General features: G+C 36.2%; 1 protein-coding gene across 2 annotated transcripts in view; it reads right to left on the reverse strand.

Moving 5' to 3' along the window:
* Positions 1 to 23,899, reverse strand: part of pan (transcription factor pangolin) — a 124,907-nt gene that overhangs the window by 2,459 nt on the left and 98,549 nt on the right. The window contains exons 4-10 of one of the 2 annotated variants that reach the window (XM_090158056.1): positions 13,032 to 13,170; positions 10,186 to 10,254; positions 9,473 to 9,557; positions 5,113 to 5,349; positions 4,536 to 5,025; positions 2,425 to 2,584; positions 1,409 to 1,481 (exon numbers count right to left, since the gene is read on the reverse strand). In XM_090158056.1, coding sequence (XP_090014182.1) covers positions 1,409 to 1,481; positions 2,425 to 2,584; positions 4,536 to 5,025; positions 5,113 to 5,349; positions 9,473 to 9,557; positions 10,186 to 10,254; positions 13,032 to 13,170 — 1,253 coding nt within the window. Of the gene's footprint in view, positions 1 to 1,408; positions 1,482 to 2,424; positions 2,585 to 4,535; positions 5,350 to 9,472; positions 9,558 to 10,185; positions 10,255 to 13,031; positions 13,171 to 23,899 lie in introns of both variants that reach the window. The other variant, XM_090158055.1, reaches the window with a different exon arrangement.

A 23,899-nucleotide genomic window follows, 5' to 3' on the forward strand; every position in this document is an offset into this window, starting at 1 on the left:
GGCATCAAACTCCGTTTGATATTCTCGCGTGTTTTTCTGGGGTCTCGGCTCTCGCTTGAAATCACGTGGTCGTATTTAACCAATAATAATGCAAGCATTTTTATGACCTTCGTGGATTTCTTGAATTTTTTAATTTAATTAATTAATTTTTTTAAAAATTAGCAATTTCCGTTTTTGAAGCAATAATAAAAAAAATTAATTCAGCACAGCAATATTTCGACTTTCTTTCGTAGCTGCCATTTATTCTAAACAAACCACGTGATCACGTAAAGTTCAGGAACGGGCTCAATTAGACAAGCGCTTTTGTAAACAGTAGCTTTCTGCGCAGAGGCAGATTCCGAAAGCTTTTTCCGATAGCGTCGATCAGCTTTCGGCTTCATGCACAATCTTCTTTGGATTTTCTCGCTCCTTTATAAACCCGCCTTTACAAGAATAGGTCTAATATAGGAATACTAAAGCTAAATACGACCTTATATGGGCGGAATTACAAGAATAGGTCTAATGTTCGAATAGCTCTATCAAATCCATCGAGGGGCGGAACTCCCAAACTAAATACGACCTTATATAGGCGGAGTTACAAGGTCTATTATAGGAATATACAAGATAAATACGACCTTATATGGGCGGAGTTACAAGAATAGTTCTAATATACGAATACTTGGTCAAATACGACCTTATATGGGCGGAGTTACAAGAATAGGTCTAATATAGGAAAACACAAGCTAAAAACGACCTTATATGGGCGGAGTTACAAGAATAGGTCTATTAGAGTAATACACAAGCTAAACATGATCCCATATGGGCGGAGTTACAAGAATAGGTCTATTAAAGGAATACTTAAACTAAAAATGACCTTATATGGGCGGAGTTACAAGAACAGGTCTATTATAGGAATATACAAGCTAAATACGACCTTATATGCGCGGAGTTACAAGAATAGGTCTAATGTTCGAATAGCTCTATCAAATCCATCGAGGGGCGGAACTCCCAAACTAAATACGACCTTATATAGGCGGAGTTACAAGGTCTATTATACACAAGCTAAACATGATCCCATATGGGCGGAGTTACAAGAATAGGTCTATTAAAGGAATACTTAAACTAAATATAACCTTATTTGGGCGGAGTTACAAGAATAGTTCTAATATAGGAATACTTCAGCTAAATATAACCTTATTTGGGCGGAGTTACACGAATAGTTCTAATATAGGAATACTTCAGCTAAATATAACCTTATTTGGGCGGAGTTACAAGAATAGGTTTAGTAGGCTAGGAACTAAAAATACCCATTGAAGGGGGAACTCCCAAACTAAATACTGCCATCTATGGGCGGAGTTACAATACTAGGCTTAATAGGAGAGTAAAAGGAAGCCTCTTGATTTTTAATGAAATTTCTCATTGTACTTACCTACAAGGCTTGCACCAACTGCTCTGCTTGTCGAGCCCATATCTCGCTCGACACTTCTTGGGGTTGTTGCCGTCTGAGGAAAAACCAGTAATGGAAGAAAATATAAATTGTCAAGTCTCTTTCTGTCTCTCTCAAATACCGTCAAATTCGTAAAGAATAATTCAAAAGCGTAGATAGAAAATAGTATAGATTAGTAGCCAGCAAGCAAAAATTATGCCATGCCATCATAAAAATTAATAAATTCCATTTGTATCTCTCTCGGTATATTTGAGAAGAAATTGGAAAACAAAATTTTAAAGAAAAAGGGGGAAAAAATCGACAAAAAACTATATGATCGTTGCAGGAAGGGGCAAATCAGACAAAAAAATGTCAAATGTCTCGATTTGATTTTAAATGAAATAAAATTTATGTAAAATAAAATCTGAAATATATATACGGAAGTTTCTTTAATGAAACATTTATAAACACATCTACAACTACCACTATTATCACTACTACTACTACTAATATTGCTGCTGCTACTACTACTACTAACGTGACTACTACCTACTATAAACTGAAAAATATAATAAAAATGACTAAGAATAATGTAAAATAACCAGTCCCAAGGCAAAATTAATCAAAAAATAATAGTAATAAAAATAAAGATAATTTATTAAGGGTTGATATATAAATTTTCGTTTTTAATTTTCAGTTTACTTACACGGAGCGGTCTGAACTACCCCTTGCTGCATGTTCGTTTATAAAATAAAGAGCAACATGCTTTTACATTTTTTGTGGTATTTTTTATATTAAAAGAAAATTACAGTAAGTTTAAATGTAGAAGAAATTTGGTTGTTTATTGTGGTTGAAGCAAAAACGAAAAGAAGGTTAAAGTTTGATCGACAGATTTCATTACTATTAACTAAAATATTCGTGAAAATGTGACAGGAATTAGGTGTAGATACCTTGGCCTAATTATTATTATTATTATTATAATTTGTAAAGAAAAGGAAAAATGAAGAGAAAATACCAACCTCCATCGTGTGATTTGTCCTTTTTCCGTTTCTTCTTTTTACAACTTTGGGCGTAATTATCCCTGGCGCTCCATCCGGGATAGAGTTGCATGTGCAGTTGCCTCTCCTTCCTGGCCATCTCGTAATACTTGGCCTGTTCGTCCCTCGACAAACTGTGCCACTGTTCACCAACAAATCAAACGTTTTACTTCATAATCTAACAACTAAATGGTCTAATTGCGGGGTTGCCACAGTTTTCCCTGATTCAAATTCCCTAAACTTTTCCAGGTTTTCCCTGACCATTTCCAGAGATTTTCCCCCTGGCCCATTTCCAGAGATTTTCCCCTTGGTCATTTTAATAAGAAAGCTATGTTACTTTATAAAAAATTATTGGCAACCAAAATTAAACCTAACTTTTCCCTGGGTAATATTTCAAATTTCCTGACATTTCCAGGAATTACAGGTACTGTGGCAACCCGGTATTGCCATCGAAAAGACTAACAAAAGTCATACGTTCAACCATAAGTATATAAGTATTTCTCCATTAGTGTCAGTTTTAAACTTTAAAATTCATTGTTACCACGGTGAGGGTTATAAATAAAATTTACTAACAGTGACGTACGTTTAAAGAAAGTAGACTTATTTATTGTTAAAAAAATAAGAAATGTTAGTTTTTAAAAAATAAGAAAAGAAAAATAATCCAAAGAAAATTATTGTATTATAAATTGCGTTGTAATAAGTCTGAAGAGAAAGTTAAAATAACCTACGCTTTTAAAACCACGAAGTATTCGTAACTTTTAGTCAATTTTATTTAGTGTCAGTTAGTCGAAATAGTGATAGCAGAAGTTTATAACATATCTCTTACGATAAAAGTATCCTTTTAGACTCAAAATCTCTTAAGATATATATTATACACTTCTCAATTTGATTGGCTGTGGATTATGTCACATTGATTCTTTTCCGAGGTCTATGAAAATCGGGTATTGCTGGCTAGGTATAGTATTCCGTACTTTTTGGATTAATTTAGGTAAGGTTTTAGTTAAGTTAGGTAAGGTTTTAGTTAAGTTAGGTAAGGTTTTAGTTAAGTTAGGTAAGGTTTTAGTTAAGTTAGGTAAGGTAAGGTTTTAATGAAGGTTACGTTACTATAGAAATACTAAGGTTTTTTGGTACTAAAAATTATTTATGTTGCTAGATAATTTTTGACCAATGAAATGTGGGAACCATATCACTATGACGACGAGACAAAGAGCGCGTGTTAAAATTAGTCTGAAGTCATTCCAGAATGTCCTTTCAATAAATTTTTAACAGGAGTTAGATATAGAGAACTAACAAGGAGACTACCCGAGGTGGTTATCACCGATTTTGTTGAAATTCGGGGGTTAGGTAGACCTTATGGTAGTATGAAAATTGCCGAAGGGAAAAGTTGCAATGGGCTTTAGTTTTCCCATGGCAACCGAAAATTATATTGATCTCTTAAAACAAAAAAATCTCCATTTAAAAAAGCATGGGATTTTCTCGGTTTCACGTGGTACTTACTTACTTAAAAAATTTGAAAAAATTAAATTTTTAAAAATTACCCAAAAAGATGAATTTGACCTATTTTGGGTAAAATTGATCAAGGATTTTGGGTAAAATTTATCAATTTTGGAAAAAATTTAACATAATTTGGGTAACCGATAAAATCCCATGCTTTTTTAAATGGAGATTTTCGGTTTTGAGGGATCAAAAACATTTTCGGTTGCCATAGGAAAACTAAAGCCCATTGCAACTTTACCCTTTGGGAATTTTCATACTACCATAAGGTCTTCCTAACCCCCGATTTTCAACAAAATCGGTGATAACCACCTCGGGTAGTCTCCTTGTAAGTATGAAAATTAAAACAACTTTGTTAAATTTGTATATTTATAAAAATAATTTTATAAAAAATAAATGTGCAAATTTAACAAAGTTGTTTTACTTTGCACATTTATAAAAAATAATTTTATTAAAAATAAATGTGCAAATTTAACAAAGTTGTTTTAATTATCAAACTAGAAACTCGCACATTGGACACCCTAAGCCATAGAGAACTAAGACACTCGCGCGAAACGTAATGATAAACGTGTGGCTGAAGCGAGTGGCAAGTGACTGACCCTTCGTCCCAGTATTTGGTTGATAGCGGCGCTTTCCTTGAGCGTGCACTCGGCGACCACCTTGGCGCGCATCTCCTTCATGTAGAGCATGAAGGCGTTCAGCGGCTTCTTGATGTGGTTCGACTTGTTCTGTTTCTTCTCCGACTGCTGATGGTGGTGGTGATGCACTCCGAAGTGGTGATTGCCGCCGGAATTGGACGACGAAGTCCGCACCCCGGCCGCGCCACTGCCCGAGTTGTTGACGTGGTGATGGTGGTGCTGGTGAGGGTGGTTGGCGTGGTTCTGATGAGGGTGGTGCGCCGCCGGGTGATGGTTGTTGTTGGTGTTGGTGTTGGTGTTGGTGTGGGGGGGCGAGACGGCGGCGTGGTTCGTGACGGGCCCGTTGTGGCCCTGACTCGCCGAGCCCGCGTCGTTGGTCTTGGCGGCGCTGGTGAGGGGCTTCTGGTCCGAGGAGACGAACTGGGCGGGTGGGCCGCCGCCCAGGCTGTGCCTGCGATAAAAGGCCAGCGGGTCATTCGTCGGGCACAGTCCGTTTATTCGTAATCGGTGGTGGACGGGTGAAACGTTATTCACCCACCTGTTGTTTTCCTGATGCGAGTGGTGAGGTCCGACTTCCTGCTTGGGGCCCGGCGTGATGATGGCGTGGTGCGAGAAGCCCGGGTGCGAAGGGATGCCCGGGTGCGGAGGGATCAGCGTCGGCGGCGCGAACCGGGGGAGCCCCGAGGCCGACACGGGCAACGTCGACGGGTACGAGCCCCTGAAACCCGCCGAACTCATCGGGTACATCGACGGAGAGTGCCGAGACAGTAAAGGCCTGCAACGACAAAAACAAACACCATCAGAATTATACCGAAATTTGCCTATCCACTTTGTTATCGTATATCCTTTGGGCTGTACTATAGACTCCAAATTATTTCCACTCGGCCTACGTTATTTTCCCCCATTTTTAAGTAGGGAAAATAAACATTTTCCCCCTTTTTAAGTAGCGAAAACAAACATTTTCCCCCTTTTTAAGTAGCGAAAACAAACATTTTCCCCTCTTTAGTAGCCGAAAATAAACATTTTCCCCCTCTTTAGTAGCCGAAAATAAACATTTTCCCCCTCTTTAGTAGCCAAAATAAACATTTCCCCCCTCTTTAGTAGCCAAAATAGACATTTCCCCCCTCTTTAGTAGCCAAAATAAACATTTCCCCCCTCTTTAGTAGCCAAAATAAACATTTTCCCCCTCTTTAGTAGCCAAAATAAACATTTTCCCCCTCTTTAGCCAAAATAAACATTTAAACCCTTTTTAGTAGCCAAAATAAACATTTAAACCCTTTTTAGTAGCCAAAATAATTATTTCTACCCTTTTTAGTAGCGAAAATAAACATTTTCCCGAAAAAGGGGTAACACTGCTCAGGATCTCACCACTCCACGTAATTGATTACAAGCATCTACCTTTGACTGTACTAATGTATTACGTTACTGATTACAGATCTAACACAGGGTTGCCATAAAATTTTCAGATTCAAATTCCCCGTCTATTCGCGGTTTTCCCTGACCATTTTAAGAGATTTTCCCTTACTTTTTAAGGCTAATATTTTTATTTTATATTTTACTTTTATTAAAAGTTAATAAATTTAAATGGACTTATACTTAAATAAAAAGGCTATTGCAATGTTGAAAAAATTAGCTAAAATTTCAAGGAAATAAATGATAATCATAGAATTTGTTTTTAAGAGAAAATGGAATTCCCCGACTTTTAACAAATTCTTAAAATTCCCTGACCTTTCCCTGACTTTTTAGGCCCATTTTTAAATTCCCTGACCTTTCCCTTACTTTTAGGTCCATTTTTAAATTCCCTGAATTTTTCCTGGCGTGTGGCCTAATATTTTACATTTATCAGATTTTATTTTTTTAACTTTTAGGTGACTTTTCCGGTTATAGTTTAAATTCCCTGACTTTTCTGAAATTCCCTACCATTTCCCCGACTTTTCTGAAATTCCCTACCATTTCCCCGACTTTTCTGAAATTCCCTACCATTTCCCCGACTTTTCTGAAATTCCCTACCATTTCCCCGACTTTTCTGAAATTCCCTACCATTTCCCCGACTTTTCTGAAATTGCCTACCATTTCCCCGACTTTTCTGAAATTCCCTACCATTTCCCCGACTTTTCTGAAATTCCCTACCATTTCCCCGACTTTTCTGAAATTCCCTACCATTTCCCCGACTTTTCTGAAATTCCCTACCATTTCCCCGACTTTTCTGAAATTCCCTTACATTTCCCCGACTTTTCTGAAATTCCCTTACATTTCCCCGACTTTTCTGAAATTCCCTACCATTTCCCCGACTTTTCTGAAATTCCCTACCATTTCCCCGACTTTTCTGAAATTCCCTACCATTTCCCCGACTTTTCTGAAATTCCCTACCATTTCCCCGACTTTTCTGAAATTCCCTACCATTTCCCCGACTTTTCTGAAATTCCCTACCATTTCCCCGACTTTTCTGAAATTCCCTACCATTTCCCCGACTTTTCTGAAATTCCCTACCATTTCCCCGACTTTTCTGAAATTCCCTACCATTTCCCCGACTTTTCTGAAATTCCCTACCATTTCCCCGACTTTTCTGAAATTCCCTTACATTTCCCCGACTTTTCTGAAACTCCCTACCATTTCTCGAATTTCTTAAAATTCCGTGATTTTTTTTTACTTTTATCGATTTTTTATATTTACCTGACGTTTCCTTAAATTCCTAAAACTCCCTGATATTTCCCTGACTTTGTAGGCCTACTTTCAAATTCCCTGACTTTGTTTTCCTATTTTCAAATTCGCCGACTTTGTAGACCTACTATCCAATTCCCTGACTTTTCTCCAACCTGTGGAAACCCTGCAATTATATACGTAACACGCATCCCCTTTTTCTAAAAAACAAAAATAAAACACTAAGAGAGAGAGAGAGAGAGGGAGAGTTTGGGCGGGGGGGGGGGTTGGGGGTTGGGTTGGGTAGAAAGAACCCCATCTTAATGAACGAGACGGTTTTGTTAATTTAAAATGTACAATCGCGTAAGAATCCCTTCTAATTAAGGGAGGAAATCTTGTTAGCGAATGGCCGCAATCCTTTTTAGGAGCTACTTAATCCTTCCAGAGACGGCCGAATAAGAATGGCGCATCTTTCCCACTTCTCGCAACCACCCCTTCAAAACACGGAGCGAGAAGACGTTGAAGAAATAATGGGGAAACAGTCCTTACAACGGGAAAGAGAGAAAGGTACCTAATGCTATTTACTGGCATCTCCCGCGAGGTGGAGCGATATCCCCGTCCTCGGCATAACAAGACTCTCGTCATCAATAAGTCATAAAAAGGGGGGAAGTCGCTTATACGAATTCCCGGGGTCCCCAAAAAGATGAAATTACAAAACTTTAATGTCCCCGCTTGAGCCAGGTTCCGCCGGTAGCAGCGGCGACCTTTCGCTTAAAAGACATGATTAATTTAAAAGTTTCACCATTGTAATGGCCAAAACATTTGAGCCTTGGGAATTCTCTCCGCGAGCTCTTTTAGTAAAGTACTCCCTTTTTAGAAATACGCCCCTTCGCAACTAGATAACTAAGTTACGGATTCAAACAAGGGGTACTTTCGCGAGCTCACTTCACTCCGCTTTCGCTAAAAACGGAGAAAAATTTATGTTATGTAAACTACACTCCCCTTTTATACAAACGCCAAATTTAGACTCTTTTTGACCCGACGAAAAGGTCGTAATTAAAAATTTTCGTCTAATTAAGGGGCTAAAATATTCATATACCTGGTATCTCGCCCCAGCGGTCTTCGTTCTCTAAGCCTTTGTTACCGAAATGTAAAATATATACTTTAGAAAAGCTTCTATGAAGTTGAAAGTGAAATTCTATTGTAGGATGTCAAAGTGTTTTTTTTTGTTTAAATTTTATTAATTACGTTTTACTAAGCAACCAATTGTAGATGTGTTGACTAATAAATATATAAGATATATCTATATAATAAGAATTTATCTCAAGAAAAACACCAAATGAAAAATTCAGTAAATTAAATCATGGAAACGCCTGTGTTTCTACGGGTAGACCGAACCGCAATATTCCGGTGTGAGAGGGGTTGAGCACTTCTACAGGCGTACGGTCTATTTTTCGCCTATTTACTCAGAAGGATTGTACTTAAAATTTAAAATTAAATTTCGTCAATTTCAAAAACATGGAAATTTAGTAAGATACTGGTTTGGCTAAAATAAGTGGTTGTTAGAGCAGATTATTATTATCAAATACAAAAAATAATTAAATCAATTTAATTTTATACTTTATACTATACTTCAATGTAGTTATGAAAATGTTAAAAAATTTGTTTATGTAGCAATGCTAATTTAAAGCAACCTAAACTACATGTACTAATTAAATTAAATTTAAATTTAAATTTTAGTTTACATTAAATTATTACTTAATTTGTCACTAAAAAGTTAAAACTATTTTTTGAAAAATTTTACATGTAGCAGTGCTAATTTAGAGCAACCTAAGCTACATGTACTAATTAATTTTAAATAATATTTATTTAAATTTTAGTTTACATTAAATTATTACTTAATTTGTCAAGAAAACGGGATAAAAATGTTGAAAAATAGTTTATGTAGCAATGCTAATTTAAAGCAACCTAAACTACATGTACTAATTAAATTAAATTTAAATTTTAGTTTACATTAAATTATTACTTAAATTGTCAATAAAACGGGATAAAAATGTTGAAAAATAGTTTATGTAGCAATGCTAATTTAAAGCAACCTAAACTACATGTACTAATTAAATTAAATTTAAATTTTAGTTTACATTAAATTATTACTTAAATTGTCACTAAAAAGTGCTAAAAATGTTTAAGAAATAAAATAAAATTCATTAAAATAAAAATGATCAAAATCCAATTTAGGGCTATTGGGCAACACTCACCATTGAAGTTGAGAGGCAAAGTCGGGTGAAAATAGCGGATACTGTCCGGGGGGTGTCAAAGGGTACATCGGCGGCCTCGGAATACCTGCGGATAGACCATGAACGATTAAATCTATCATAGATTAAAAACTAATATAAATATCAGGGGGTGATGGGAACAAATTTATGTGTTTTACCAGAAGTATATAAAATATTTCTTACTAGAGAAATATTCATCTACCTATTTGCTTGAAACGTGTATCTAAGTTAATTTTTTAAAATATATTTGAGAAGTGCGAAAACCGTCATACATTGATTTTCTAAAACTATTTCATCGGGAAAATATGGTTTATCAATATAATTTTAAAATTTACATTTTACACCTTTAAGCGAAGTGTTAAACTCGGTTAATTCACATCCGCGATTGGGCGGGAAGTTCACGCCGAAAGCATCGAGCCAGTGAAGGTACATATTTGATTTTAATGTTCGAGGTGGATACTTCTCTCGTATTTATATATTATCTACTTCTGGTTATATTAAATTTAGAAATTTCTACCCTTGACGGAATTAAATTCGTTTTAAAGGTTCCCTACATTGTAAACTTTTAATCGAATAATGAAAAATATTTAGCAATAAAACTAAACTAAAAAGAAATGAAAATGAAACGTATTTGGGGTGAACAATGGTAGGCAATCCTTATTTTGGTTCGCGCTTTGTTGAATGGTCATTCTAACCTTGCTGTTCCAGGACTTCTTTCCACGGGAACTGCTGAAAGGCGTGAGCGGCCGCCATTAGAGGAATGCCTACGATAAACAATACTTTCTCACAAACAAAATAAAATCATAAACAAAAAATAACACGGAAATAAATAAAAAAACCTCGCTAAAGTAAATAAAACCAATAATATCTAGGGAATTACTAATAATGAACTTTTTTTTTATAAAATAGTTCGTATTTCATCCGAAAGGGAGCGCCACCCTGTCTATCAAAATACCTGCAGATTCCATTTGAAAGTTATTTATCATTTCTTCGGAGAAACACATCTAAATTAGTTCACGCTGAAGTTAGTGGTATAGCCAGGGTTGGGCATAGGGGGACCCGTGTTCCCACAATGGTCCAAAATTAATTTCGATTATAAAATATTTAGTCAACAGTGACCAGCTAACAAAAATCTGGGTTACGCCACTGACTGACGTCGTTTACTGCTTACAGATCAATCCGAGATCTCCTGGGAACGGCTCTCAGATTAATCAGAGGTCTACTAGGAACGCTCTCAAACAGGGTTCGTACAAAATTTCCGGAAATAAATTCCCTGACATTTCCAGGTTTTCCCTGACCAAATTGCCAAGTTTTCCCTGACCATTTTTGTAGAATAAAAAAAATTAATGGTTTGAGGTAAAATCTTTTAAAATATTTATTATGTATTTTAAATACATCTTTCAAATATGATTTTTTTGGGGCCATTTTAAAATCCCCTTACTTTTTTGGACAATTTTCTAATTCCCCAACTTTTTGGAATCATTTTCAAATTCCCCGACTTGTCCCCGACCTTTTCGAAACTTTTCGAAATTCCTAGACTTTTCCAGGTCGTGTACGAACCCGGTCAGATCAATCCGAGATCTACTGGGAACGTCTCTCAGATCAATCCGAGATCTACTGGGAACGGCTCTCAGATCAATCCGAGATCTACTGGGAACGGCTCTCAGATCAATCCGAGATCTCCTGGGAACGGCTCTCAGATCAATCCGAGATCTCCTGGGAACGGCTCTCAGATCAATCCGAGATCTCCTGGGAACGGCTCTCAGATCAATCCGAGATCTCCTGGGAACGGCTCTCAGATCAATCCGAGATCTCCTGGGAACGGCTCTCAGATCAATCCGAGATCTCCTGGGAACGGCTCTCAGATCAATCCGAGATCTCCTGGGAACGGCTCTCAGATCAATCCGAGATCTCCTGGGAACGGCTCTCAGATCAATCCGAGATCTCCTGGGAACGGCTCTCAGATCAATCCGAGATCTCCTGGGAACGGCTCTCAGATCAATCCGAGATCTCCTGGGAACGGCTCTCAGATCAATCCGAGATCTCCTGGGAACACCCAAACCACCCGGAGATCTCGCTACGACCGCTCCGAAATCTCAAAGCGAATATAAAAAATTCCGCCTAAATTTTAAATATTTCGTAAAGGAAAATAATCAAATATAAACTTGGAATTCTATAAGCACCAAAAATTGGTAACATTATCCGATTCGAATGCAGAGCGCCAAGAAATACGACCATCGGGAAATTTATCTTAACGTTTACTTAATTTTTTATCAAACTTTTCCGGCTCTTCGCGAGTAGTAAGGAGAGTTTTTTTTCGAAAAATTAAAAATTCCCAATTAAAAAAAATATCCTAAAAAAGGGTGGTACGAATCTATAAAGTTTTATCGCGGTTGGGAACTTGGAACTAAGTGGGCGGAACATCGGATTCTTTTTCGATAAGGTTTTATTTTGAAAAGAACTTCAGCGTTCTTAAGCGTTGGAGAGAAAAAGGCATAATTGAAAGGCAGTTCACGAAGACGGAGTGAAACCACCTGGGTTCCTCCTTTCTTAGGAGCGCCCGTACTGAAAAGTTTTCCCACTTTTCTCTATTGCCAAAAAAAATAAGCAAAAGATAGATATAGAGTTTTCTAAATTTATCGAGTCGTCGGGTTTTATATTTGAAGATTTCGTCACTTCTAAGAAACGTTATTTTAATTTTTCCACGACCGAAACGCTAAAATTAAATTTACGATATCCATTCGTTATTTCTATAGGTAATATTTAATTTTAGATTTGTTGTGTAGTAGTAATTATCGTTAACGGACGACAGATCTCGATAATTAACTAAAAATAATTTAGATAAATTCCAATTAAATTCAAACGCATTTAAATGCGTAGGTACTTTTTACCACGAGTTTTAATATATTAATTTTTGGCTAAATAATTAACCTTTAAGTTTATATAGAGCCACAAAGAAGCTCATAAACTAGTAAATTTTCGTCTACCCTGACTTTTTAGGATTTCCCTAACCATTTTCGGAGATTTTTCATGACTTATTTTGTGGGCTAAAATTTTTCATTTTTTAACCTACATTACAGTAAAGGATTTCTAATTAAATTCCCTGACATTTACCAATTCCCTAACATTTCCTGATTTGGAAAAATTCCCTAATATTTCCCTGATTTGGAAAATTTCCTAATATTTCCCTGATTTGGAAAAATTCCCTAATATTTCCCTGATTTGGAAAATTTCCTAACATTTCCATAATTTTTAAATTGCCTAACATTTCTCTAATGTTTTAAAATTGCCTAACATTACCCTGATGTTTTAAAATTACCCAACATTTTCCTGATGTTTTAAAATTATCCAACATTTTCCTGATGTTTTAAAATAACCCGACTTTTCTAGGAATGCCAGGTACCGTGGCAGCCTTGCTCTATATAAATTGAAAAGGCCAATTATTCGAATAAAGATTTGAGTTTATTGAACGTCGTGGTGCGAATTCCAAGAATCTGTACGCGAAATTCTGTAGTGCGTGACCATCTTGTATCACACTTACCGGTCTTGGGGTCAATGTGAACTGGCGGAATGCCCATGTGAGCCGGAGGAGGTTGGGCGAAGGCGTCAGTGTTGTACATCATGAAAGGAAGCGGTGAGGCCGGATGGTGGGGCTGAGGTACCATCGAAACTTTGTTCGCCTACACACAAAAAACAAAAAATATTAATAAGAATCAAAATAGTAAACACTTAATTATCAAGTGTTAAGGTTTGGATAGAAATAAAATTAATAGTAAACAGAGGGGTAAATATGAGGCCCGACGGAAAAACACGGCAAAAAACGCCTTTTTGGGGACCTGACGGGAAAAGCACCGAATTTTTTGGGACCCGACGGGAAAATGCCCGCAAACACGCTATTTTTGGGGTCCCGAAAGTCAAATGCCCGCAAACACACTATTTTTGGGGGGGCCGACGGGAAAATGCCCGCAAACACCCAATTTTTGGGGGGGCCGACGGGAAAATGCCCGCAAACACGCTATTTTTGGGGGCCCGAAAGGCAAATGCCCGCAAACACACTATTTTTGGGGGCCCGAAAGGCAAATGCCCGCAAACACGCAATTTTTGGGGGCCCGAAAGGCAAATGCCCGCAAACACGCTTTTTTTGGGGCCCAGTACGATAGGGACCCTTACCTTGGAAATGTCAGTTAGAAAAGACCGCGATGACATAATTTGCCTAATGTATCTGCACGGCTTTGATAGTAAACCATTTTAAAATTACTAACTAAACGCCTAAATTCATTCGGTATAATTTCTAGCTCATTAACATAAATTGACGACTCGGGTAAAAAATTATTTTTTTGTCATTTATTACAAGTTTAAATTTCAGTTTCAAATTCCCTGTTTTCCCTGACCACTTTCATAAATTTACCAAAGTTTGTCATTTTAGAACTTTATATTTTACTGTTATCAGATTTTAATTAATTAACTTTTATTTCAGTGTAGGTGACTCTTCGTGTTATAGTTTAAATTTCCAAAATTCTTAAAATTCCTTGATATTTCCCCGACTTTGTAGGCCTATTTTCAAATTCCCTGACTTTTACCCGTGGCAACTCTGCTAAATCTATTATCAAACAAAGGTGATTAAATCTAAGGAATCGGTTGGAAAATTCATTTACCGATTCCCCCGATAGATCGCGCCACGTTAACAGCCAAAATTCTCGACTAATTTCCGCGTTCGTACATTGGAAATGCGAAGGATTCCACCATTTGAAATTCTACTCCCGAAAAGTAGGAAGCCACATATTTTGGGGATAAAATGAGGATTTTCAAATGAGTCCGGGTATTATAAAGCGGGCTAGTCGCATTCCGGGTAAATTTAGCGTCCGCTTCAAACGAAAACGGAAGGCAATGGAAAATATTTATCATCCATAAGTTAGAAAGCCAAAGGCAGTCGGGGAATTTAAATCCTACAAAGGAGAGCCTCGCGATTGCCTTTATTTAGTAAACGGACAAACATTGCCACGGGGCCTATGCCCCCACCCCTCCCCTTGCCGCTGAGAAAGACACAATCTGCCTGGATCGACTAAATAGTACACACTCCACCCTGGTCGCTATTGACTAGCTAGCTTCCATTTCCTAGGAGAGATTTCGTAAAATTGCAATTCCAAGACTGAACGCGGTGGTTGCTAGTAAGGTCCATTACTAGCTTATAAAGGATCTTGCGGTAGATCTAACCCGCGTCTTATATAAAACCAAATAGTTCCGGCTTAGCTTCGCTTCTCCGGCGTCTCCGCGCGTGTAACGCCAATCGCGGCGCTTCCCCGGTGTAATGCCTCATCTGGATGATAGTTCGCCACTAGAAATACTATTTGCTCATCGCGCCCTCTACACGCGAATGCGGATACTACGCGAAGAGACGTTATTTAGCTATATAGGAAGAGAGAGGATCGTTGGTCCTTTGAACTTCGCCGCCGTACCGGGGAGGGAAGCACCCTGGGGGATGACAAGGCGCACGTAAGCGACCGAGAGAAGGGGGGGGTCTATCTCTTCCTCTTCCGAAGCCACAGATTCATACAACACCTCCTCGGAGCATCGCGTATGGTTCTCTTCCCCGTCATGCCCAACGCGCAACTATTCCTGATAAGACACGCCTTCTTTCCTTTTCGCATCGTGTTCTCATCGAGATGCGCGCTCTACAAAGCTGGTCATGTTTATGGAAAAGTGGGTTACAATTTGCATTGTTCATTTTTTTATGTCAGGGTGACCAGGGAAAGGCTTGGGCAATTTTATAGGAAAAAATAGGAATTTTAGAGGCGAATTAGAAGGTAAAATAGTAATTTTAGAGGTGAATTATAGGAAAAAATAGGAATTTTAGAGGAGAATTATAGGAAAAATAGGAATTTTAGAGGCGAATTAGAGGGAAAAGTAGGAATTTTAGAGGCGAATTATAGGGGAAAATAGGAATTTTAGAGGCGAATTAGAGGGAAAAATAGGAATTTTAGAGGAGAATTATAGGAAAAAATATGAATTTTAGGGGCGAATTAGAGGGAAAAGTAGGAATTTTAGAGGCGAATTATAGGAATTTTAGAGGCGAAGTAGAGGGAAAAATAGGAATTTTAGAGGCGAAGTAGAGGGAAAAATAGGAATTTTAGAGTCGAATTATAGGAAAAAATAGGAATTTTAGAGGCGAATTAGATGGAAAATAGGAATTTTAGAGGCGAATTAGATGGAAAATAGGAATTTTAGAGGCGAATTAGATGGAAAATAGGAATTTTATAGGCGAATTATAGAAAAAAAATAGGAATAGAAATAAGCGAATTAAAGGAAAATATAGGAAACTAATAAGGTAATTACTGCATATCGTTATACTTGGACTCGAATCACCTAGAATATTGATAATTTTTTGTACACTGCTTTCTTGCATTATTGGATCACTTCGCGGATTTCAAGATTTTGTTCGAAAGTGGCAGTTTTTTCGCTACATGTTCTATGACACTAAAAAATTCTCATTTTCAAAAGATCGTGAAATTATAGGAAAATAATAAAGGAATTTATAGGAAGGCATTAAAAATATAGGAAAATATAGAAAGTCTGGTCACCCTGGTCATGGGGAACTTTTTATTTTAATATTTTACTATGATCAGAATCTGTCTTACGTGAGCACGGTTACGCGCTAAATTCCCGCCAAATCACGCCCAAGTCTAATACTTATCTTCTGATATGTTACGTTTACTTTAACTATTGGCAGAAGTAAATGAACCGAAGTTATCGAAATAGCGCTCAGAATCGGCGGTCGTTTTCTATTTGAAAATTATGAGAAAATCGAGTCAAATAAACGCTAATTACCATCGTCTTTTGACGCGATAAATTGCACTTGGGAATTGTGGGTACAGCTATTTCTATGTATAAATAATGGTTTCATAAAAACCAAAACGTTATTTTTCGGCCTAGGAGCGCGCAAAATTTCAAATTCGAGGTCCAAATGTAACATCATAAGGAAAACGCCTCCAACATGGGGAGTATAGCAGTCTGCTATTGGTAAACCATATAGGGACTTGGCAGCATGACTTATATAATACGTCACCCATTATTTTTCCAATTGAAAAAAAAAACGATTACCATCATGGCGGCCATAGCCAAAGGTACGGCGTGACGTCATGCTGCCAAGTCCCTATTTTGCCGAATAAATTCATACAACTATTTCCAGGTGCAAGTTAATCTCAATTGAAACTAAGAGGTATAGAGTAACTCATTTCTAGAATGACATTTGAGCTAAATTTTTTAGTTATTAAATTAAAATAAGTAAAAAAGTCAAATCTTTAATAAGAAAAACTTATTGATGTAAATTTTTACTCTAAATTCTAATAAATGTCCCTGATTATTATAAAAAAAAATTCCCTATTTTTCTGAAAAAAATAAAAAAGTTTTCATTCCATGATAAGTCTAATATTTTGTTGGCAAATTTAAATAGAGCAGAATTTTCGCCTAATTTTTTCGAATCTTAAAGCAAAACTAAACGTCTACAGGGTTGCCACAAAATTTTCAGATTCAAATTCCCTGACTATTCCCTGTTTTCCCTGACCATTTTAAGAGATTTTCCCCGACTTTTTAAAGCCAAAATTTTTCTTTTATATTTTACTTTTATCAGAAGTTAATAAATTTGATGGACTTATATTCCAGTAAAAAGGTTATTGCAATGTTGAAAAAATTAGCCAAACATTCATGGAAATAAATGATAATCGTGGAATTTGTCATAGATCTAGAGTTAAATTACCTTCAAAAAGTGTCAAGATAAAATTGAATTCCCTGAATTTTTACCAATTCTTAAAATTCCCTGACATTTCCCCGACTTTTTAGGCCCATTTTTAAATTCCCTGACTTTTCCCTGACGCGTGGCAACCCTGGTCTAGACTAGTTTAAACTGATTAACAATGTAACACTATTAATGTTTTGAAGTATGTTTACTTATATTAGACCTTTTAAATCGATAAAAACATTAAAAACCCTTAAAAAGTAATTTATGTTTCAATTTTTTATTTTTCCGATTGGCGGAAAAACAGCAACACTAAAGCTACGAATGTTTTGGTCAATTTTCGCCTATATTTAATTGCAATCCCTAAGATCACCATAACGGTAGCTTCTCCCTGAATTTTCTTTGTACATTAATTTAAACGCATCCCGACCAAAGTATTCCCCCTTACCAACAGAGGTAATAAGGGGGGTTGGGGGGTTAGTCTCGGTCTGGTTAAATTAGATGTTTCATTATGCAATGATAATTAGAACCTCTGGAAATCCCGAATAATTCTCCCCCTACTTTCCTCGAATCAGCCGCAACCGTCATCGAATACGTCTACCCGCAAACTATACCTAACCATAGCGCGCGGGGCTCAATATCGGCTAATTCCCCTTCCGAGTTCACCCCTTGAAAGGCACCGTCGGGCCACTAGGGGGGGGGGGGGCTAATACCGAGAGTACTCATAAGCTTAACGAAGGCTTAAACCGTATTACAAGAGAGGGAAGCGGCGAGGCCTAACTAGACGCATTTATCGCAACCGGGCTTTCTTCGATAGGGTTTCGGCTCTCCTTAATGGCATTTGGGAAGGCTGATTCGCACACGGCCCAAGTTTCGGCCAACTCTTAATGACGCGCCAAGCGGCTTTACTCGGAGTTACTGATTTAATGGATACTCTATTCCCTCTTGCAGCGCTCCTCCGAAGACTTTCGCCGGCCGACCAACTCGCCTCAAGAACGCGAATTAGAGCCGTTTCCTTCCTTACGATGTTATCCGATACTTTACTTGTTGGTTGTCTAACTTGCCCGTTCAATTGATACGCGTTTATAGATACACGCTTTTCCTTTGAACAGGGTTGCCACATTTTTTTCAAACTCCCCGATTTTTCTAAATTTTCCCCGACTTTTGTGCCAAAAGTTTGCGTTTTTTAATCTGTATTAAATACCCTGACATTCCCCTGATTTTTAGGCTAGTTTTTGAAATTCCCTAACATTTCCCCGATTTTTAGGCTAGTTTTTGAAAATCCCTGACATTTCCCTGATTTTTAGACTAAATTTTGAAAATCCGACATTTTTGAAATTCCCTGACATTTCCCTGATTTTTAGGCTAGTTTTTGAAATTCCCTGATTTTTAGACTAATTTTTGAAATTCCCTGATTTTTATACTAATTTTTGAAATTCCCAAATTTTTAGACTAACTTTTGAAATTCCCTGACTTTTTCGGCTAATTTTATTCCAGGGATTTTTAACGTAGCTCAGGCGCGAAATTAGTAAAATTCATTTTTAAAACGTTCGAAAAAATTAAACATAATTTAAAAAAATAGGAAATTGTCCAAAACTCCTAAAATAAGTATTTTGAAAAAATATTCGCGGGTGAAGAATAAGTGTCATACTTAAGGAATAATTATAGACTAATTAATAAAAAAATCTCATTCTTAATAATACGTAAAAATTGTCCAAAACGCGTAGGGCGGCGTAGAGGAACGAAAGCTTTCAATATCAACGACACATTATCGCGAAAAGATGACCAAATAAAGTTCAAATAAAGCATAAAGTAGGTTAGAAAACGTTCCCTTTTAGAGAAGCTAGAAATAACAATTTACAGAGGCAAGGGTGGGGAGAAGGGATGAGCAAAACGACTATTTTTAAAGTAGGCACCATTCACCAAAAAAAACCCCGAAAGCCAGGAGGACAAATACGACACATCCCAGATGGTTCCATCCAGAAGCGCTCTCCGGGAGAGCCATCCAACACGTAATACATTGTAATAGGAAAAGCTCGGGACCCCGTGATTATCATTTTTTGCGTCCGATTCAAGTCGGCCGTAAGTAATAGAGGGAGCCAAGGCTTCATTACTGGCCCAAAAACTCAAATCCCAGAGACAAAAAAAGCAGGGGGGTTTAGAGGATTATCCGGCAGTTGCTAAAAGCATCGGTGGACTGAAATTGGAATGGAAGAAAAGGATGCGGATCCGATATTGGAATTGGACAAAAAAAAAAGATAAATCTACTCAGCGAGTGGAATGAAATGGGGGGTTTGAAAAAAACGGTAAAATTGCACTCTCGCATTGTGTAAAAGGGGAAGAGTTACAGCGGTGCCTCATTTCTATTAAACGGGGGTGTTTTGCCGCCCCCTCCTCTACTTTTTTAGGGGGAAATTGTCGGGACCGTTACTATTGGTAATATCTATTGGAGTTTGAGTGAAATTTGAGACGTATTTTACGACTAATGCTATATTTGAGAATCGAACTATGCCGGGTGTCGTTCGGATGTTTAAATAAAGGACGTTGCGTTTCGATTCGTGCCCATTATCGGCGTCGGAAAATGGTCATTGCTTTTAGCGAAAATATTCAATAATTTAGTAAAAAATAATCATTTATTAATAATAAATATAACATAAATGATACACAACATTTAGTTAATTTTCCTCCAAAAATAAAATCAGAATTAATATTATTAATAATCTCAACATATTAGTTATCTTAACATATTATTTCTCTTTCCATGAAAACTTGTAGAGGTTAACGGTAATAGTTAGTTATATTGGTCTCAATATATCCTTACGATTAATCTCAATATATCCTTACGATTAATCTCAATATATCCTTACGATTAATCTCAATATATCCTTACGATTAATCTCAATATATCCTTACGATTAATCTCAATATATCCTTACGATTAATCTCAATATATCCTTACGATTAATCTCCATATATCCTTACGATTAATCTCCATATATCCTTACGATTAATCTCAATATATCCTTACGATTAATCTCAATATATCCTAACGATTAATCTCAATATATCCTTACGATTAATCTCAATATATCATTACGATTAATCTCAATATATCCTTACGATTAATCTCAATATATCCTTACGATTAATCTCAATATATCCTTACGATTAATCTCAATATATCCTTACGATTAATCTCAATATATCCTTACGATTAATCTCAATATATCCTTACGATTAATCTCAATATATCATTACGATTAATCTCAATATATCATTACGATTAATCTCAATATATCATTACGATTAATCTCAATATATCATTACGATTAATCTCAATATATCATTACGATTAATCTCAATATATCATTACGATTAATCTCAATATATCATTACGATTAATCTCAATATATCATTACGATTAATCTCAATATATTATTACGATTAATCTCAATATATCATTAAGATTAATCTCAATATATCATTAAGATTAATCTCAATATATCATTAAGATTAATCTCAATATATCATTAAGATTAATCTCAATATATCATTAAGATTAATCTCAATATATCATTAAGATTAATCCCAATATATTATTACGATTAATCTCAATATATCATTAAGATTAATCTCAATATATCATTAAGATTAATCTCAATATATTATTACGATTAATCTCAATATATTATTACGATTAATCTCAATATATTATTACGATTAATCTCAATATATTATTACTATTAATCTCAATATAATATAAATATGGAATTAAAAGATTATTCGTACCTAAAAATATAATAAAAACTTCACAATCCAAAATGTGTAATATTATCACTAACAAATGCAGTCCGACTTCGGAAGTATAGTCATATTACGTTCAATAGTTTGTCGTCTTTACAATGGGAAGGGAGGCTGGGGGGCAGGTACAATGGGTCGCTATCAAAAAAAAATATCGAAGCCCCGCGACCTATTATGGCTAGAGAGGGCGGGGTGAATTCGAGCGGACGAGGGTGCAGCGGGGGTTACGTAAACAGGAGGTCGGCTGGGCACGAGCCAGGACGAGAGCAGAGGGCCTTTTACGTGCATTTCGCCATTGACAAAAGAATGCCCACTCTCCAAAAACTCGCTTAATCCACGGATCATTTCTAGCGGAAAATCCGGATCAGCGGCGCACGCAACCACCCAGCCTCATTCTTGAACAACGAGCGCACCCTAGCGGACGGATTACGAGATGGAGATATCATAGACTCAAAAATAAAAAATACGCGTAGAATGGTCTATTTTTAAAAATAACGTTACCCTTCAATTAAAGGGAATATAACGTATCGAAGAATGTGTTGAAATTAATCCCGCCAATCACGACCAAGCTGGAATAGGCGATAGCATAAATTGCAAGGTATACTGGTATCTTTAAAAGTTTAATTTTTAAAGAAAGTCATACTTAAAATTTTGTGCTATGTTATGTTTTTAAATATTTATACTTTTTTAATAGAAAAAAATATTAATTTATTAAACTTAATTTAATATTATTGTGATAGTGATGTTAAGTCTCCGACTAGAAAATTGTGAAAAAAATTAAATACTTAGACTAGAACACGTTTTTAACCTAGACTTGGTGAAGAAGCCCTTATGTTTGGACCAAGGCCAACTTCGATCGTGGAAGCGCGTTATAGAAGTTGGCAGTGCTATGGCGAATTTCCGGAAATATTTTAACAAGTTAGCTAAGACCAAAACAATTTATGTTATCGCCTATTGTTGATTTTATAAAAATGTCTTTACGCTTGCCCAACTTGTTGAAATGTTGCCCTGGAATAGTTCAGCCAATGCCTAAAAATGAGTTCATAAACTCTTTGGTGGGAGAGAAAACGGATCCACAGATGAAGCGGGGAGGAAACATTTCAACAAGATGGCCAAGGTTATTTTATAAAAAGAACTATTATATTATTATTTTGCCATTTTAAAAAAATAACAAAATTAAAATTTTGGCAAAACAATTGCGTAAAATCGATAAAATTGGGTAGTTGATTTTACCCATTTTTATCAATTTTGGCAATCCATGATTTTGCCATGCTATTTTACGTAAAAAAAGTTTAAACTAGAGTTGTGAAAATCATTTTAGGTTGCCATGGCCAAACGAATGGCCATTGATGCTTTTCTCTTTAGGAGCTTTCAAGGTACATGAAGGTCTACTTAACCCGACTTAACCCCCGTGTTTGAAAACAATCGGGGAGAAAAACATTTTTATTATAGTTTCCTACGGGCGCACGAAAGTTTTCCAAAGGCGCTTTAAAATTCCGAAAATCCGAGTTAGGGCGTTTCGTCGAACTTTGTCTATGAGGACTTACAATGTTAGCGCCCACCAGACCACCGTCAGATGTTCGCGTTTTTGATCATTCAAAAGCCTTTGGAAACCTAGCTTCAGGTTTTTCGCAAAGATATAGCTTTATTTTCGTATATTCAAAGAATAATTTTAATTAATTTGGGCGTGTTTCAGTTTTGAAAAAGTGTTTCGTTATTTTTTTTAATATAACCGCTTCTTTATCGCAATTTACACGAGGAAGAACTTGGAACCGGCACAATTTTCAATTCCATTTAGTTCGGCCAATTTTCTATTTACTTTGTAAAAGTGATAGGCTGGCATCTAGTGAGCGAAATTGGAAGTATTAATAATGGCCACTTTCACAAATGCAAAATTTTAGTAACGATAATTTTTTATAATATCAATTAATAATTAATAAAATAACATAAAAAACTACGAATTAGTTCATAAATATTAAATTATAAATTTAATTTATACGCGATATTCAAATATTATTAAATACAACAAGTTCTAAGTAAGTTATACTCCCCATGTTGGAGGCGTTTTCCTTATAAAGTAACATTTCCACCTCGAATTCGAAATTTTAGGAGCGCCCAGGCCGAAAAAAAACGTTTGTTTTTATGAAACCATTTTTTATACATAGAAATAGCTATAGCTATACCCACAAATCCGAAGTGCAATTTATCGCGTCAAAAGACGAGGATCGTGATTAGCTTTTATTTGACTCTATTTTCTCATCATTTTCATAAAGAAAACGCCCTCCGATTCTGAGCGCTATTTCGATGACTTCGGTTCATTTACTTCTGATACAACGTATTCATAAAGAATAAAATATTAAATTATTAAATTTAATTTATACGCGATATGCAAATATTAAATATAACGTATTAATTAAAAAATAATAATATTATAATAACCCAGTTCACAAACCGCGGTATTCCAAATTTGTTATATTCCTTTTAAAAATTAATTTGACAAATACGACAAAAATTACGGAATAATTTTAAAACAATTCCATTCAAACAAAGATACGAAATTCAGCCGCGGTATCGAGTCAAAGTACTTTCCGTAAAAGAAAAAAAGATTAAAAATAATTTTGGTGTTGCGTAAAGAAAACGCGCCCCCGTGTGGCGGTGACGAAAAACTATTAACCCGGCCTCCATTCCACGCATAAAACGAGCGTTAAGTTGAAAGAAAAACCTAGATTTCCTACTTTGGCAAGTGAAAAATGCAAATCAGGGACGAACGCACGAAGCCGGAAGTTTAGCAGGGATAGGGAAAAAAATGAAAATTAACTTTGAAATTTTCTGCATTTTTTGGTAAAAGAAAGCGATACGAAGTTATCGCTCGTAAC

Source organism: Leiobunum rupestre, chromosome 9 (assembly GCF_980474605.1).
Source record: "Leiobunum rupestre chromosome 9, qqLeiRupe1.1.hap1, whole genome shotgun sequence".
NCBI classification, from domain to species: domain Eukaryota; kingdom Metazoa; phylum Arthropoda; class Arachnida; order Opiliones; family Sclerosomatidae; genus Leiobunum; species Leiobunum rupestre.